The sequence below is a fragment of the Monopterus albus genome, unplaced genomic scaffold, assembly GCF_001952655.1.
Source record: "Monopterus albus unplaced genomic scaffold, M_albus_1.0 scaffold128.1, whole genome shotgun sequence".
NCBI lineage: Eukaryota > Metazoa > Chordata > Actinopteri > Synbranchiformes > Synbranchidae > Monopterus > Monopterus albus.
In genome coordinates this window covers 1940606-1958678 of record NW_018128008.1, presented here as the reverse complement: position 1 = coordinate 1958678, position 18073 = coordinate 1940606, and the positions used below count along the sequence as shown (strand labels likewise).

Sequence of the window (18073 nt, the reverse complement as noted above, 5' to 3'; positions counted from 1 at the left end):
GTGCTCAGAAAATATATCAATGTGCCCATTAGACCTTAGTTAGATAGATGTTTACTGTGTGGAACTGCCTCTTGTACCAGTGAAGTAGTCCAAGTCTTCAGCCAGCTCAGGCACTGGGTGTTTCTTCAAGAGCTGGATACACATTTTCTTCATCTTCCTGGCCAGAACAGGCAGACGTCCCTGCAGAGATGAAGCTTCATCTCCTTCCTCAGAGTCCTCATTCTGAAATAAACACTCTAGCTTAGGTTATGCATTCACTATTTACTATCATAAAGTGCTGCATATGTCATATGTAGGATTTAACACTTTAAAAAAAGAATATTCTTTTTTATGGTGAGATAATGAACAACAATGGTTAAAAAACATTCTTCTACACTCTGTGTGCTGTAAGACTTGTACCTGCAGATCTCTGCCCTTCCCAGGCATGGCACTTTTTAGTGCCTGGTGAACTCGATGGATGGGTGTTTCTTCTGGGATGGTGTTCACACTGTCCAAACTGGCGCTGCTTCCCTGTTCCACCAGGACAAGAATACTTGGACCATTCAGAGTCTCCTCAAACTTCCTGACAAATTTGAAGAGAGTCCTGAGAGAGAGATGAAAAAAAAGAGCAGATGAGCAGATAAGAGGTGGGAGAGGAGTCATCTATCTTGTAGCGCAAATAACAACAAGAGTCCAGAAAAATAAAAGTTCAGCATAAAGCTGCCAAACAGCAAAATCCAGGGAAGGTCTTACCGATGTGTCTTCTCCACCGACTGCTTGATGGACCAGAAACTGACATCATTCCACCTGCAGATCTTGACAAAGTCCTGAGAACAGCAAAAGGTTCAATTGCTGTAGAACTATAATGAGTGAATGAATGTGCGTGCACTGAACATTTGAGGGGGATTTATCTGACATGTATGGATAAGGTTTCCAAGTACTGGTTTGCAAAGAAAAAATGACTAATAAATATATATACTTTAAGCTCCTTCTCGATCGGCTGTCTGAGTTGACTGAGCTTGGTCTGGATGCAATCAGAGAACTGACTGTAATATTTGTGCAGATTCCACAGGAGACTGGACAAAGACTCTGTAAAACAGACAACAGATAACATGACATTCCCATCAATGGTGCAGTCTCTCTCACAGCCAAAAAGCAACAAATACTCTGGCACCTTCGTTTGACCTGTAAATATGGATGGATGGAGCAGGTTTACTGAGCAAAGTTCTGCCGTCTAACATTTTTAGTTTTATAATGCATGCATTGTAGGCTACATATTTCCTATTCTTCTATTCTTCAGATTCAGATTATCCTTATTCTCTGAACCTCTAGCCGAGCTCTTCAGAATTGGGGAGCAAGCTACCGGTAGCTCATGAGCAACATTTTAGACCCCTGGTCAGTAATAAAAAAAAAAACCTGTTTCATAGCCAAGAGAAATGGTTACAAGGATTAATAATTGGTTCAGCATAAAAGGGGCATATGAGTATTATAATAGGACAGACTGGTATGCTTTGTACAGTATAGAGTAGTGATGGCTGACCTTGTCCAGGCTGGCTGGGGACCAGGAGGAGGTGGCAATGGAAGCTGAGCAACATGGCCAGGCGGGTGTGGAACTCACCCAGGGTGGAGCCCTCTATGAAGGCCTTGAGGGTGGAGGACACTGAGGACAGGGAGAGGCGCGCCACCTCCTCACCTGGAGAGGTCAGTTACAGGAAAACAATATTAGTTACTTGGTGTTTTCATTCTTTTCCTGCTATAAGCACGTTGGACTGTGGAAATGCTGACTGACAGCCTTGTGAAATGGAATCTTTGGTTATTCAAACATAAATGTGAACCATCAACACAGAAAAGACCAATCTGTGGAGTACTACAGAGTGATTTTTTTTGCTTATAAAAGAAAATATTCAGTTAGCTAACATCAATTATCTTGAGCAGGCTGAAATAAATTATTTTATATGAACCTTTACATTTAGGAATTTCAACATTTCCAGACACTCAAACATTTGTTGGAAATTCTACCAGCATAAAATTTAAGGGCACATGGCCATTGAAATGCAAAGTTCAGTTTGGGGGGGGGGTTGGAAAATTCTGTTGTCAGAATTCTGCATGTGCAGATTCAGTTTAGGCCTGCTGATGGTGTAATAGTGAACTGATTTCAATCTTCACTGCTATTTATTTCCATCTGCAGAGGCATACAGGGAATGACAACAATAGAAATGAATTGTTTAACTAAGTCAAAAATAACTATGCTTAGAGCCATTCTATATATACCTGTATTGGCCTCCATCCTCTGTTCGTCTAGATACCTCTCTACCAGCTGGTAGATAGAGAACCAGTGTTTGGTTGATTTCTTAGTGTGCCGCTTCATTGCGTTGTCCAGACTGCTCGACCAACAACTGCCACACAAAATTGACATAATTCACTTAAGTATATTTATCAAGGTTCAAAGATTTTATTGTCAATTCACTATATGTACAGGACATACAGAAAAATCGAAATACCGTTTCTCTCTCACCTAATGTTGAATGCCATATCATTTAAGAAAGTAGAATAGAATAAAAGCAGGATAAAAATAGAATAAGAAAACTAAATTAAAGTAATTAGGATAAAACTAAACGGTACATCCTAATAGGCTATGATATCAAAGCTATGTACAATCAATGACAGTAGTGCAAATAATAAGAAGATTGTCAGGTGGTCAGCATCACCAGGGGCATTGGTGATGAGGTGCGTAATAGCTGATGAAATGTACATGGACAGTAGTGCAAAGGACCAACAGCAGCAGATGTGACGGTAAAAAACAATCAGCAGTAGATTTTCATATAATATAACAAAAGGTGTGTGTATAATATATACACAGGAAAGGCAAAGAGCTTACACCTCCTGGTCATGGGCTTACATGGAAGAATGCAAGGATTTGCTACAGTGTTAATCTCTCCACACCAAGTCTCTAAAAAGTAATATAAAATACTGGCTAGATTTAATCCATTTGTGTCTTAAGCCACATTCACATAACCTGCTGAAGTGACTCAAATTCTATTTTTTCCCCTCCAAGTGATTCAGATCTGCTCTTTTCTCAGATGTATGGACAATTCAATCTTTTTGAGTCTGATCATTTGCATATGTGGTCCTAGATCTGATTCATATGTGATCTCTGACTATGAGACCTCAATCAGAACGGTCAGATCTGAATTCAGGTCATTTTTTTTAAGGTCTCACACTCCTCTGCTGTGCATGAGCACATCACCTGTCATCATCATTCAGTGTTGACCCCTCACAGACCAGTAAAAATAAACATGGAGGATAGCAACAATAGTGATGGAGGTCAGCGGAGAAACAAGGACATTTCACATTGGTTTGATATTTATGAAGAAGCTTCCAATTAAGCCAAGGTGTTAGGAACATATAGTAACCACTTTATGAGGAAACTGCACAAATGAGGGTACTGTTATTATTCTTGTAAACCAGTGACTCATGTTTCAGTTAAATCTGCACATATATAACAGGACCTTCAGTGTTCAAATCAGAGCGTGATGCCATTTAAAAACGTGAATGTGAACCATCAACACAAAAAGACCAAATCTGACAAAAATATTGTAATTGAGCAATAAGGTCTGTAATGTAAATGTAGCCTTACTTGAGCTCCAGTTTGCGCCACTGGATAATGAGTTGGGTGACTGGCTCCAGTTCCTTCTTCAGCGAGACTGAACGACTGGCATTATTCTCCCAATCCTGGAGACAGCAGTAGAGAACAGAGGTGACAACAAGAAACACAAAGCCTCTGTTCAACTTTTCAGTATTCGACCTGATAAATTGTGTCAGCTGTTAAAATGAAAATTGTCACGGATATGAAACTTTGTTAAAAGTATCAACATTGCGTGCAACTCTAAAATACACTACTGTAATCATGAATGACACATGAAGCATCTTGCCAACAGAGCTCACCTGTGCTTTACTGAGCAGGATCTCCAGACCATTGAGGAATTTGGCGAGTGGACTAGCCAGACTGAAAGCCTGTATCCTCTCCATCACCACAGTCAGCTGAAGCACAACACACACATACAGGATTACACTTGATAGCAACTTTAGCTATCATAACTGATCTGGAGTCCATACGACAGTGACAGATGTATTTAGAGCAGGAGATTATGTCCGCTGTCTACAGACCACAGAACCAGTTCTAGCAATTACTGTACCAGCCACACAAATTTACCACTTGTCCACTCTGTGTACAGATATCATTTTACACTTCTACAGTAGATACCACTGTCAAATGATGTCAGTGATTTAAACTTTGAGCCTTTTATTAGGAATCTCTCACACAACAAGGTAAATTCATTGTACCATTAGGGATGCATGATACCACAATTTTAATGAATATCACGAGTGAGGGGAAAAATGGAGCAGCAGGTTGAGAGACAGATTGGTGCGGCATCCGCAGCAATGCGGACGTTGCACTGGTCTGTTGTGGTGAAGTAGGAGCTGAGTCGTAAGGCAAAGCTCTCAATTTACCAGTCAAGCTATGTTCCTACCCTCACCTATGGCCATGAACTTTGGATCATGACCGAAAGAATGAGATTGTGGATATAAGTGGTAGAAATGAGTTTCCTCCAGAAAGTGGCTGGGTGCACCCTTAGGGATGGAGTGTGGAGCTCAGTCACCCGTACGAAGCTCAGAGTAGAGCTGCTGCTCCTCCATGTTGAGCAGAACCAGTTGAGGTGGCTCGGGCACCTGTTTAGGATGCCCCCTGGACACCTCCCTGGGGAGGTATTCTGGGCATGTCCCTCTGGGAGAAGGCCTCAGGGCAGACCCAGGACACATTGGAGAGACTATGTCTCCCGGCTAGCCTGGGACCGCCTTGGGGTTCCTCCTGAGGAGCTAGAGGAGGTGTGTGGGGAGAGGGACATCTGGGAGGCGACGCTCAGGCTACAGCCCCCGCGACCCGGTCTCGGATGAAGTGGACGAAGATGGATGGATGAATGTATGGATGGATCAAACAACCAAAATTTCCACGGCCAATCTGGTAGATATGATGCCAGTAGGTATTCCAATACAAGAATACAAGTAAGTTTTCCATCTACCTTCTACCAGAATGTCTACCAAAGAAACCGAAGGAGAGGACTGCAAATACTTCAAATCAAATATCAGTCACACTTTTAAACAACTCCAGTAACTGTTTCCACAGGAGGTCTCATTGTTGCTTCAAGTGAATCCACAGTTATGTAAATTAAGAGGAAATCACTTAACTCATCTCACAAGTTTATCAAAAAGTGGATCAAATAACAATGTAATGTTGTTTGTAGTGGTGAAGTTACAGAGAGTTGTCACCACCTTCTACAGCCCCCCTCAGCTTTACTTTCAGCTCACTGTTCTGGTTTTACAATAGCTGACTTTGCTCTGTTTTCAGTTAAATACACTGTTTATCTACCTTCCCAGAATCAAACAGGTTGGGTGAGCAACTAGTTAGTCAACACAGTGGAGCATTTACCAGATCAGTTTTTTTCCTCAGGAGTTTTTCCTCAGACCAAAACAGTGCTAAAGGTAGGGGGAATATGGAACTTTTATGCTGATTGTGTAAATCAGAAAACACATGATAGCAGTTCAGATACTGTATTTACAGCTGGTTGTGCTGCACCCAAGTGGCCCCAAGGTTGGTACAAATGAGAACATTAAATTATGAGCTCAATGTGTGTGACATCATCTCAATTTCAGTCCAATTACAGATTTTTAAGCAATTATTTATTTCAACAAAATATTTGAGGTCTAGTAGGACAATGGACTGGGGAGCAGCGGAGGGTGATATGGGCAAAGGTTCCATAATTATACATATACTTTGTTATGATATTTATACATATAGTGATGTGGGATTTTTCCTGAAATTCTGTAAGAAAATGTTCATAGATCAAAGTCATGATTATCAGTTGGAAATGCCCATTTTTGGCTGTTCTGGCCAATTTAATGTTTGACCAATCAATTCATTTTATGCCATCAGTGGAGAAATTGTGTAAATCCAATGCTACCATTAAGCATTGGTGAACTTGAAAACCACTGATATTAAAAGAGAGTGCTACCTTAGTAGCTTGCCCAAGAGACCTTGCTTACTGTTAAATTCCTTGGGTTTTGATAATGAACCCCTTCTTGTTTGCTCACTGTGAGCCTCGGTATAAAAGCCTAACTGACCTGTATGAGTATAGGGTGTTCCGGCCAGTCGTCTAGTCTTTGCTTCACTGCCACACTCAGCTGCTCCAGGACAGGGAGACAGAGGCGGGCCTCGCTCATGTTGGGCTGCTGATAGAAGTCATAAGAGCCTTCTGGTGTGACAGCCAGACCATCAGGACCTCTTGAACCCTGCACTGTGTTCTGGATGAGGGTAGAGAGCAGCAGTTCACTGCCTGTCAGCTGCTGGTCCAGTTCAGCATCTAAGGAGGAAACAAAGGAAGACGTAAACCAGTTTCCATTTTAAAATCATGTCTACGTGGCTGCTAAAAAGCACTTGATAATGTTTCTGGTGCATACACTGTATAAGTGACACCAAACAAAAATACTAACCAATCAGATGATAGAAGTGTGACATCACAGGGGCAGCAATCTGATAGGAGGAGACCAAGGCGTCGATAGTTTCTTTGGTGCAATTGGCTGGCACAATGCCCTGGTACCACAGTGATTGGGCATATCCCAGGCACAGGTGCTGATGGGAAGGCGCTGCCACTGGACTCTTCCTGGGCTCTGTTGGAATCTGCTGGACTCTCCAGGCTTGGCTGGGACACAATGTCTGCAAAGTCCTGATAGATAGTATGGACATAAACAGTGAACAGAGACAGATATACAGTAAGGACCTGTTAGCATGCTTTGTGTCTAAGCAGCTAGTTGCAGGGTGTCAAGGTGGACATGTCTGTCCAGTCTTTGGTCTTATCTAGATAACGGCAAGTCAAACCTCTATTCATAGTCCTGAGAGATCTCATCTTAAATATTTTCGTGAAACCTGGACTTTCATCATGTGCAACCATCTAACCAATTTTATCTACTTGTACATAAAAATGTCATTAGCTAAACTCCCCAGAAGATTAGCTCTTCCCTTTCCGGAGACTCATGAGAATAAAAAGAGACCAGTTCCTCGTACTGTAGGAATCCTATGTGGATACCTGGTTGAACTCAGGGAAAAGGCATCTGAAATCCTTCTCCTCCTGCTCATCCTCAGTCAGCCCTGAGCCATGCAGTCGACTGCGGTACAGACTGGCCTCCTGCTGCTCTTGCTCTCTCCTCTGCCTCTCCTGCTCATCCCACTCATTCACCAGAGCCTGAGGAGCATCACAGCAACAGTATGGCAAATGTTTTAACACGTTGAATAGAAACCTATTCTGATTTTAACATCTCACACATCAGATCAGAACAGTCAGATGTTTGACACAAAAATCTAAGTTCTGACCTGACAGATGTGTCTGACGAGGGTGCGTGCCTCGTAGCTGAACTCTCCTGTTGACAAGGTGTGGCACTGCAGATGCAACAGAGCACTGAGAAGCAGGGTAGAGGACTGGGGGACCACATTCTCAGGGTCCTTTGGGGGCAGAAGCTTGACCAGGCAGCGGAGAATGTCCATACAAGTCCTGGAGCAGAGGAAGTCTGCCTGGGCCAGATACGTCGGTAGGCTAGGGGACAAGGAGGGGAAGGCCAGCAGGCAGGACAACAGCTTAGACAGACCTGGTACAGGTGTGAGCAACGCGGCCACCTGGGAGGCCACCAGCCTCATGCCGTGCCTGAGCTGGAGTATGCCAGTTCGCACTGGCCCAACCACATCAGGATACAGGGGATAGTCCTCCAGCAGCCTCTGACAGAAGCGCTGTTGGGAGTTCTGCCACACTGCCTCCTCCTTCAGCAGACCCTGAACTGCTGACCTGGACTTGGAGGAGGAGCCCTGCAGGGCTTTCAGCAGGTGGGACAGCAGGTCTTGCACTGCAGACGCTTGGCCAATGCTGCAGAGGTACTGCTGGAGCTCCTGAAAGAGACGACCATACTGAGGCTCATGGGGACGACAGGCCTGTTTCCTGGATAGCTCAGCTATCTGCTCCTTCATCTGCTGCATACGGATCCACAGGTACCTACAAGCACAAGGTGGATGGGTCAGTGGTTAAAGGAGAGGTACGAATTTTCAGACCTCTGTCTTAATATATTAATCACATGCCACAAGCACACTGAAAGAGCTTTGGGTCATTGTAATTATTGCTCTTATATACCCGGTGTAAATATGCTGTAAAAGATTACTGAGGTCTCTCTCTAGTCACACTGGAGTCAGCCTAAGAAGGGACCTCAGCTAACTTTCTTTATAAAACTACACCAAAACAAAGCTGGCAATGATAAATGTTAGCAGCTTGCACCAAGCAAGCTACCAGTGTTTTAAGGTACACTAGTTAGTCCCACAGCCCTTTAGTTGGTTCTAGTCTGTGTTCACCACTGATATTAGACACTTAGACCAATTAGAATCAGAATCTGCTTTACTGGCCAGGTGTGTTGGACACATGAGGAATTTGACTCTGGTACATTCCTCTGTAGAACTGTATCAGCAGCTCCTGGGGCAGGTCGAACTTCCTGAGCTGGTGCAGGAAATACATTCTCTGCTGTGCCTTCTTGGTGATGGTCCTGATTCCTGACATCCACTTCAGGTCCTGGGAGATAGTGGAGCCCAGGACCTTGTAGAACTTTACTGCTAATACAGTGCTGCCAAGTATGGTAAGTGGGGGTAAGGTGGGGGGGCATTTCCTGAAGTCCACTGTCATCTCCACTGTTTTGAGCGTGTTCAATTCCAGGTTGTTGCAGCTACACCACAGGACCAGCTGCTCAACCTCTCATCTGTAGGCTGACTCGTCATCGTCTCCGATGAAATTTTTTGTTGGTGTAGAGTGAAAACAGCAGAGGAGAGAGCACACATCCTTATTGTCCGAGTGCCAGATGTAGTTTTCCCCAGCCTCACCTGCTGCTTCCTGTCTGTCAGAAAGCTAGTAATCCACTGACAGGTGGGGGCAGGCACAGTGAGCTGGGTCAGTTTGGAGTGGAGGATGTCCGGGATGATGGTGTTGGTTTCCTATAGCCAGTGATGCTTTTCAGGCTCCTCCACACAGACGAGGGGTCATAGGATGAAACCTGAGCTTTCAGCTTTTCAGCGCAGCTCCTCTTTGCTGCTTTAATCGCCTTTGTCAGTGTGTTCCCCACACCTGTGAACCAGGGCTTGTTGTTGTTGTTGTTGTATGTGCATGTAGTGGTTAAAGCAAACAGGATATAATCAGAATATAGTTAATAGTTAATGTACAACATGTAGTATAGAATAAACTCTGTTAGGGTGAGGTGAACAGCTTTTTGTTCCTTTGTACTAATCTCTGCAAGCAGTCCAGGCGCCAGGCTTCCGGTTATTTTGTACAGTTTGCTGGGGGGGGGTTCCCCGAATAAGAGAAGAGTGACTAAGGGTGGACGCCAGGGTGGACAATAACCCTAATAATAATAATAATAAGCCTTTCTTATCCCGTGGAGACCAGCAGTCCACGCTTTTATTACTTCACGATTAGACTATTGCAATGCCCTGTACGATAGTGTTTCTCAGTCTGAGTGCTGAGGAAACTTCAACTGGTTCAAAACACGGCTGCTCGGCTGTTGCTGAACACTCCCAGGTATGCCCACATTACCCCTGTTCTTTTTTCACAACATTGGCTGCCAGTACAATGGAGAGTTGATTCTAAGATGTTGCTATTTGTCTTTAAAGTCATACATGGCCTCGCCCCACCATACATGTCGGAGCTGCTATTTATCTATGCTCCGTGCCAAACCCTGCACTCCGCTGAGCACTTTTCCTTAGTTATCCCGTGGGCCCGATCCAAAAAATGGGGCGACCGTTCGTTTGCCGTCTATGGTCCTAGACTCTGGAGTTCATTACCACCTGAGATTTGGTCTATAACCGAGCTAGCGGTTTTTAAGTCTACTTTAAAAACTCACCTTTTAAAACAGGTTTTTGGTGTTGAATCTATTTTATCTGCCTCAAAGGGACATGGTTTAACTTGTTGTTTTATACTATTTTATTTTGATGAAACTTTTTATTGCTAGGATTTTATAAACCTGTGTTTTTGGATTGATTGTTTTAGTATTTTTTAGTTGATACATATGTTCCACTGTGAAGCACTTTGTGCTCTTCGGAGTTGTAAAGTCCTATATAAATAAAGTTTATATTTATTATTATTATTATTATTAATAACAGGAAGTGAGAAATTGCAACATAGTTAGCAACAGAGTTAATCAGGGGCGCGTGTGTGTAGATCCGAGAAATAGACTAGACTGGTGGTTGACGGCCTGACCTCCTCTGCCGAGACTCAGACTGATACAGGTGATCCTGTTTCTTGTCCTCTCAATCATAAATCAATAATATTGTTCAATAAATGATAATTGGCACTGCAGTGATTTTCCCTGTGTATTGATTCTCCCAACGACATGCAGAAGGTCTTTTTGGGCACACACGCATCCTCACAGAAACTGATATAAGATATGACAGTGTCAGTGAGTTCATCCAGGCCTGTAGCTCTGACTTAGCCTCCTCAGTCCAACTCTTCACTGTTTTGACTAGAGGCTTCACAGTGTTAGGTATTTTTAGTTAGATAGATATTGGTTAGATACTTGATGTATTAGAAATGTTTAGTGTAGACAGGATGTCTAGCTCAGGCTGTTAAATGCTTAGTCATGCATATGAGTTTCTACAGGGTACATCTGGTCAAGGATAACTAGAGAGAAGAGTTGATGACTGTCAGCAACAGGTGACGTGCTGTCTGTATTTGGGCAGTTCGTGGGTGAGATTTGCTCTGTTAAAGTCCCCTAGAACAATGAGTGGAGAGTCGGGATGTTCTAGCTCCAGGCTAGTTATCTGTTCTGCCAGGAGCCGTAGTGCACTACTGTTGGCCTGTGGTTTTATGTACACTCACATTAGCATGAAACTGTTAAATTCACAGGGAGAGTAAAAAGGTTTGCAACTGATAACAAGAGTCTCTAGGTCTGTGGTACATGTCCTCTGTCCTCAATCTCTACTCTGGACACACACGGACAAGCCCATCTCACTTATTTATGGTCCACACTGAATATGAGTGACATCTTACATTTTTTATTTTAACATTTTTAATCATATACTGTAGTGTCCATTTGAATTAAAATTTGTTAAAAATGTTTTTCCTCTGGTTCCTATAAAAATAAAAACAAATTTAAACCTTTCGTTTTATAGTGGATTTGAATTATTTGCTTCCTTTTGCTGGTTTTGAGGGTACATACTGTAGAATGTGCAGCATCGCTTCATTAAGTCTTTGTCGGTCACTGTTTAGAGTTCTCAGGGTCAAGAAAGTTAAGTGCTTCTAGACTTTTAGAATTTGGAATCAATATTTATTGGAGACAAACTTACTGACATCCCCTAATACTATTAACACTACTGAACTGTGGTCATTTTTGAATTGTATTCTCCCATTAGTTGAAATATGACACACTGACAGCATGTGGTTGGCTCTGACCTGATTCGAGGATGCTGGAAGCCATCAGTGGTGCTACTCTCCTCCAGCTCGGCTCCGGTCATCAGCTGAGATGACAGGCTGCGACCTCTCCACTCCTCCTGTAGCAGGGCCAGCTGCACAAAACACAGAAGAGGATGCCAATCCAATCATCAGTTGAAAGTACTTCCATCTTTAACCACCAACCAGTAATGGTCTACTTGCATATACAGCATCACATAAAATGCTAAAGAGGTAAACATTTCTAAAGGCAGGATGGGACGTTCTTCTTGACTTGTGTTGTAGAAATTAGAGCTGGGTGAGTAAATCAGCCAGGCTGGTGTATCAGCTAATATTAGCTGACTGCAGATATCAATGTCTGTGTATTTGTCAGCTGTTAAGTAACAAGAAACTGCAGCACAGAAATGCCAAAGCAGGTTTGAGATAATTAAAAAACAGTAGCACATTTGTCCACCAGAGAGAACTGACTAGTTTATTACTTCCACCAAGGATGTAATGTCTTTACTGGTGATGGCTGCTTTGTTTGTCTACAGCCTACACTCAAAAGGTAACGAATGGTTTTTGATGAATATATTCGGAGAGTTAGGAATCCAGGAATTTTTTAAAGCTTCTCTGCCATAGTGAGCTGGGGCTAATTTCAGTATTTTTGCAGTTTTTTGCTCCATATATAATGCCTACAATGCTTGAACAAAAACTGCAAGATAACACCCACATAAGATCTACCACACACTGAAGTGTGATCTGGATCCAAGTAATATTCTAAATCTGCTGATCCAAAATGTTCATATTTAGAGGTCACATGGAAAACTCACTACTGTGAGTCAACAAATAATGTTATAGACTTGCAACCATGATAAAATTCTAGCTGAAATGTTGCAGCCTCAGTAAGGTGTGAACAGATTTGATCCATCTTCAAAAGTTACTGAGCTAGATCCTGAAGAAAACTGCCATTACTGAAATGTTCTTGAATAACTTTCCAAATTAATGAGGATATCGACGTGATCCCAAATGCCAGTGGTATGTTTTCATACAAAATCATACGAGGGTCAGACTATCATGACTAGATTATTGACTATAGACTGAACAGACTATCACTGCTTATAGGTGGAAAGGTATTATGGGGATCGTGAACCTCCTTGGTGGAGGTTTGCGCTTTCTGATTGCAGTCTACTTTTTTTCAGCTATATAATGTCTCATCTTGGTCACAATAAAAAAAAAGGGTTTCACATCAAAATTATTTGGTTATGCAAAGTGACTGTGTTAAAACTTTCTATCACCTCAAAGGTGGCAACTAATTTTTGATTTGTCATGCTTCATTAAAAAAAATAAAAATAAAATTCTGCTAGACTGACTGAATACTGTGCACATGCTGTACAGATTCAAAGCACATTTGTGGTTTTGCTTGACAGATATTCAATTCTTCTGTGACAAAAGAACAAAAGGATTAAAAGCACCAAAAAAACAACCAGTTGCTGACCTCTTGCTGAGCATAGTTGAGTTTGTAGGCCCTCTTCACAGCTGGGTCAAAGATGGTCTGCGGTGCCCACACTTTGATCTGCAGCAAGCCTATGTTGACCCAGAACACTCCAGAACGGGCCAGCGAGATGGAGCCTTGAACCTTGCTTTGCACGTACTGCTGCAGGCAGGTGATACAGGACTCCACCAGGCTGTCAGGCAGCAGGTTGGGAGGAAGGAAGTCTCTCAAGACTGTCTGGATCTCCTGGGCAGCTATCAGAGGGTCAGGATCATCCACAAGGCTCTCACAACTCTCCATGTAGCCCTCCTGCAGGCTAGGAGGCAGTAGGTCAGCCATGCTCTGAAGCTGCCGACGCAGAACAACGCCCTGCAGTCTGAAGTCTGTGCCCCTGAGGAGATGTGGGGTGATTACCAAACCCAGAAATGATAAACCCATGTATGGTTTTTTTTTATATTTTTTTTGACACAATGAATGCTCCAAAAGGACCAAGGACTGTGCATGTATGCTCCTTCTAATCTACCTGAATTCAGCCAGTGCAGGGATGGCCATATTATCCCAAAGCACTGCAGACAAATCCTGCAGCTGTTGCATTCTCTCCTTCCACTCGCCCAGGATGACATGGGAGAGGGAGAGAAGGGTGGTTCCTGATGGCTCCTGGAGATCTCCGGTCACACCACTGCTGAGTACTCCAAACATGCAACGTGACCACACTGCTTTAGTCAACAAGGCTGGACCCTGCAAACAACATGGACACTGGTCAGTAAATGTTTAGAAATCCAGTGGGAAATTAATTTTGTTTGTTAATCAGTGGACTGACTGAAACTCCTTGACATAAACAGGATATGTTTAGGGCAGTACCATATGATCTGCTCCATGGGGCAGCTTTGGACCTTGCTGGGTCTCAGGATTCAGTGGGTCCCATTTGAGCCAGCGGTCTGGGTCTGAGGTCACACTGCTATTCCACAAGGCTGCCAGAGCCTCTGACAACAGCTCACACCACACAAACTGCAGCTCCTCTGCTGGCTACAAGACAGAGGAATCATTAACAGCATTATTTATATTAGTAGTTTTCAATAATGGTGTCTTATTTTTAAGTCTATTCTCAGGTATTTTAGCTTGTTTGCTCATTTGAAAGACCAAGTATTTCAATACCTGTCAAACTTGTAATTGCTTTGTTTCTGTATTGCTTTTGCATTATTTTATAATAAATGATGTCCTCAGGTATACATACATATACAAATGGTATTATCAATTTGAAGAATTACAGGAAATTCTAGATCTACTAACCCTGTCACTGCTGAGCAGAAAGGACAGTGGCTGGAGCTGACTGACGTTCATTGGTGTGGACTGGAGGCAGTAACGAAGATGCCTGGAGAGCTCCCGACGTAAGCTGTCCTCTGCCTCTTGATCACTGTATATCAACAAGAAGAGCTGAATAAACAGTCGAATGGGTTGACATCAGTCACTATTAAATGTTTTTGTTTTACCCAGGAGACAGAGCCAGCTGCAGCAGGTCAGTGGTGAGTCTAAGCTGGTTGAGTACAGCCAGTTGTTCCATCAGGGGCCAGAGCTGGGCCCTGCTTCTGAGCTGCTGCAGCTCCTCATGGGCCAGGTGGACTCCGTCTGCTGGCTCCTCACCCTCAGACAGGGAGCAGACCTCCAACAAACCTGTGGAGGTCATCTGACGCTGTTGCTGCTCCACACTCAGAACCAGCCTCTCCAACACTCCTGATCAGAACATATGGTGGCACGTGCATTCCTTTAGAGTTAAGACTAGACAAAAGGTTCAATGCCCTACCAGCACCCCATACAGACTGCAATTCAAATGTGCAGAGCAGGACAAACAATACACTGATTATTTAGGCATTCCCAGAGAGCACTGATTTGTTCTTTAGTGGCATATACAACTAGTCAGATTCACTAATTTTGTCATATTTATAATTTAATCTTAGGTATGAATACAGCTCATAAGTTAGCCAAACCGTTGTTATGAGTATAGAGACACTGTGGACTTTCCCACAGCAGAAAACACATTAAGCAGCTGCTGCTGACTGGCAGTTTTATACCAGGATAAATAACAGATTCAACTGGTGTAATATCACCACTAGATTTTATTTGTCTTCTGATTCTGGATCAGTATGCAAATTATGTTTTATGTGCAGATGCTGTCAAACTGTGTGTTTAAAAGGCAACATGCAGAAATATTTCACATTCCATTTTGTCATGTTGGAGGATCACTACACAACTGCAGGTGGCAGTCCTCTACAGACCAGAGCATGTGATGTGAGCAGCGGAGAGAGACTGAGCGGTGAGCAGGAGCGGGCGGACTGTGGACAGAGCGCAGAGCGGCTTCTTTAAAAGGGACAGAGTGTAGCCCTAAACCTCGCTCCAACACTGATCACAATACGAGCCTGAAGCATACCCAAGCCCGACCCACAATGCATCTGTGTCTTGCACAGTCATCCAACACTTCTCAGTTAAAAAAATCAGCCTTTGCAAACTCAATAATGGAGTTCCTAAAATATATATTTTTTTTTAAACTGAAAGGTTATAAAGGTATACTGTATATTTTTATTTCATTAAAACTGAGTTGTTGAATTTTACATATGACGTTTTGTGTTACATTCACACAGGCCTAGCTGTAATTTGAGGTCAAACATATCAACTTATTAAACTGGCAAAACACACTGCAATCAAAGTTGAAAATAAGAAAATGAATTTCACCAGTACTATCTTTGGAGGACTGCTATGTGTGCACTGTACTTCTGAGCTGTTATCTGAAGCAGTATGAGCTTCTGTTGACAGTGGCACAGCGGGATCAGCTGTCAGTCTGTAGCAGAGCATATGAGCAGAGTGAGAATTTCCATTCCTTGCTCACAGAGCTGTTCGCCCTCTAAGCTCCGCCGCTCAAAGCCGCACCAGAACGCTGCGCTCATTATCGCTCAGTGCTCAATTCGGATTGCATCCCTTTCCACTCAGATCACACCTACTCACTCTAAAAAAGAGGAAATAAGCTAAATGTATCTCACTTTTAGCTTAAACGACAGCCTTACATCCCAAAGAGCTAAAGAACGACAACTACTTTTTTCCAAATATAAATGATTTATTTCAGTCATTAAAAGAGATACATTTGAATTCTGGCAGTGGATGGTTTTATTTTTCATTGCAATCAGAACCTGAATTGTTGTAAGCCTTCGCCAACCAGTCAAGCTACAGTTTATATGCATGTCTATCCATATACAGTATTGTTCAAAATAATAGCAGTACAATGTGACTAACCAGAATAATCCAGGTTTTTAGTATATTTTTTATTGCTACATGGCAAACAAGTTACCAGTAGGTGCAGTAGATTCTCAGAAAGCAAACAAGCCCCAGCATTCATGATATGCACGCTCTTAAGGCTGTGCAATTGGGCAATTAGTTGAAAGGGGTGTGTTAAAAAAAATAGCAGTGTCTGCCGTTGACTGTACAAACACAAAACTATTTTGTACAAACGTTTTTGTTTCTAGGATTTAGCAATCCTGTGAATCACTAAACTAATATTTAGTTGTATGACCACAGTTTTTTATAACTGCTTCACATCTGTGTGGCATGGAGTCAACCAACTTGTGGCACCTTTCAGCTGTTATTCCACTCCATGATTCTTTAATGCTGGAGGCATTATGTTTTCAGGCCGTCTGTCCGTCTCATTCTTGTGAACATGATACCTCAGGGACACCTTGAGAGAATTTCTTCAAATTTAGCACAAATGTCCATTTGGACTCAGAGATTAACTGATTAGACTTTAGTGGTCAAAAGGCAAAACTCAAGGACCCCTCACATCTGTACCATTCCTGTGGTATGGACTGGTTGGCAGAGGCATACAGCCACAAAGTGGGGTGGATTGCAAGATGGCGCCCACCGCGGCGGACGTGTTTGCACGTTCCACTCTCTAATGCCGGCTTTTTCTTCGTTTTCTTCGTTTTTGTGTGTTTTTTTTTACTCTTTCTGCAGTGCACAAATGCCCTTCACTGCCAACATACAACAGACAGGCATTGTTGGATATCTCACACAGCCACTGGGAATTTACTGGTTTCATACCACTGGAGCTACAACCCATTGTCCACTCCGGCGAAAATAACAACAATGGCGAGGACAGCCACCATCGCCCTCGGGGAGCCCCCAGAGCACCAAGCACAAGCGAGCAGGCTGAAATCAGGAGAGCAACCCAGAGACAGAGACGCAAGCAGGGCAAGCAAGAAGGACTCAATGCTAAGCTAAAAGTTCACGCTACGTGACCGCCACTACCCAGCCTCTTACTAGCTAATGTACAGTCCCTGGAAAACTGGACGAACTAAGGGCTAGGATTACAACAGAACAGGAAATCAGAGAATGCTGTGCTCTAATTCTCACCGAGACTTGGCTTTCTGACAGAGTCCCAGACTCCGCGATTCAGCTAGAGACCAAATCTGTACATCAGGGAGACCGCACTGCTGCTTCGGGGAAGGTAAAAGGAGTCGATGTGTGTGTGTGTGTTTATCAATACCTCGTGGTGTGGAGATGTACGGACTGGTTATAAGCACTACTCGCCAGATGTAGAGTTTTTATTGCTGAAATTCTGGCCCTACTATCTAGCAAGAGAGCATAGTGCTGTTTCTAGCTACTGTGTATGTTAGCCCAAGAGCTAATCCCTCAACAGCTCTCAGCAAACTCTATGATGTTTAAAGCTGCAGCCACCTTGGTGGACTTTTCTGTCAGCGTACAGGATTATGCCGAGTATGTGACCTGGTACATTAGTACCTGTATTGACAACACTGTGCCCACCATACAGGTCAGGAGGTTCCCCAACCAGAAGCCCTGGATAAACAGTCAGATACGCCACATGCTGCGTGCTCGCTCTCATGCATTCAGATCAGGTGATGAGATGAAGTACAAAGCTGTGAAGTACAGACTGAGGAAAGCCATCACAGCAGCCAAGAGGCAGTACAGAGAGAAGCTGAATGGCTTCTATTCTACTGCTGACTCCAGATGGATGTGGCAAGGCCTGCAGCACATCACAGACTACAGGACCACCACCAGCATCATCAGCTCCACAGACAGCCTGCCAGATGACCTC

The 18073-nt window shown here is 43.2% G+C and overlaps 1 protein-coding gene across 1 annotated transcript in view; it reads right to left on the bottom strand.

The window, feature by feature from the left end:
- Nucleotides 1–18073, bottom strand: part of mdn1 (midasin AAA ATPase 1) — a 107206-nt gene that overhangs the window by 26909 nt on the left and 62224 nt on the right. Inside the window, 19 exon segments of the mRNA XM_020612888.1 lie at nt 78–222; nt 400–583; nt 733–806; nt 959–1068; nt 1520–1672; nt 2251–2375; nt 3617–3711; nt 3925–4020; nt 6160–6398; nt 6529–6688; nt 6690–6761; nt 7122–7277; nt 7406–8075; nt 11505–11617; nt 12979–13366; nt 13499–13713; nt 13837–14001; nt 14266–14389; nt 14466–14706. Of these exon segments, the coding sequence (XP_020468544.1) occupies nt 78–222; nt 400–583; nt 733–806; nt 959–1068; nt 1520–1672; nt 2251–2375; nt 3617–3711; nt 3925–4020; nt 6160–6398; nt 6529–6688; nt 6690–6761; nt 7122–7277; nt 7406–8075; nt 11505–11617; nt 12979–13366; nt 13499–13713; nt 13837–14001; nt 14266–14389; nt 14466–14706 (3525 nt within the window).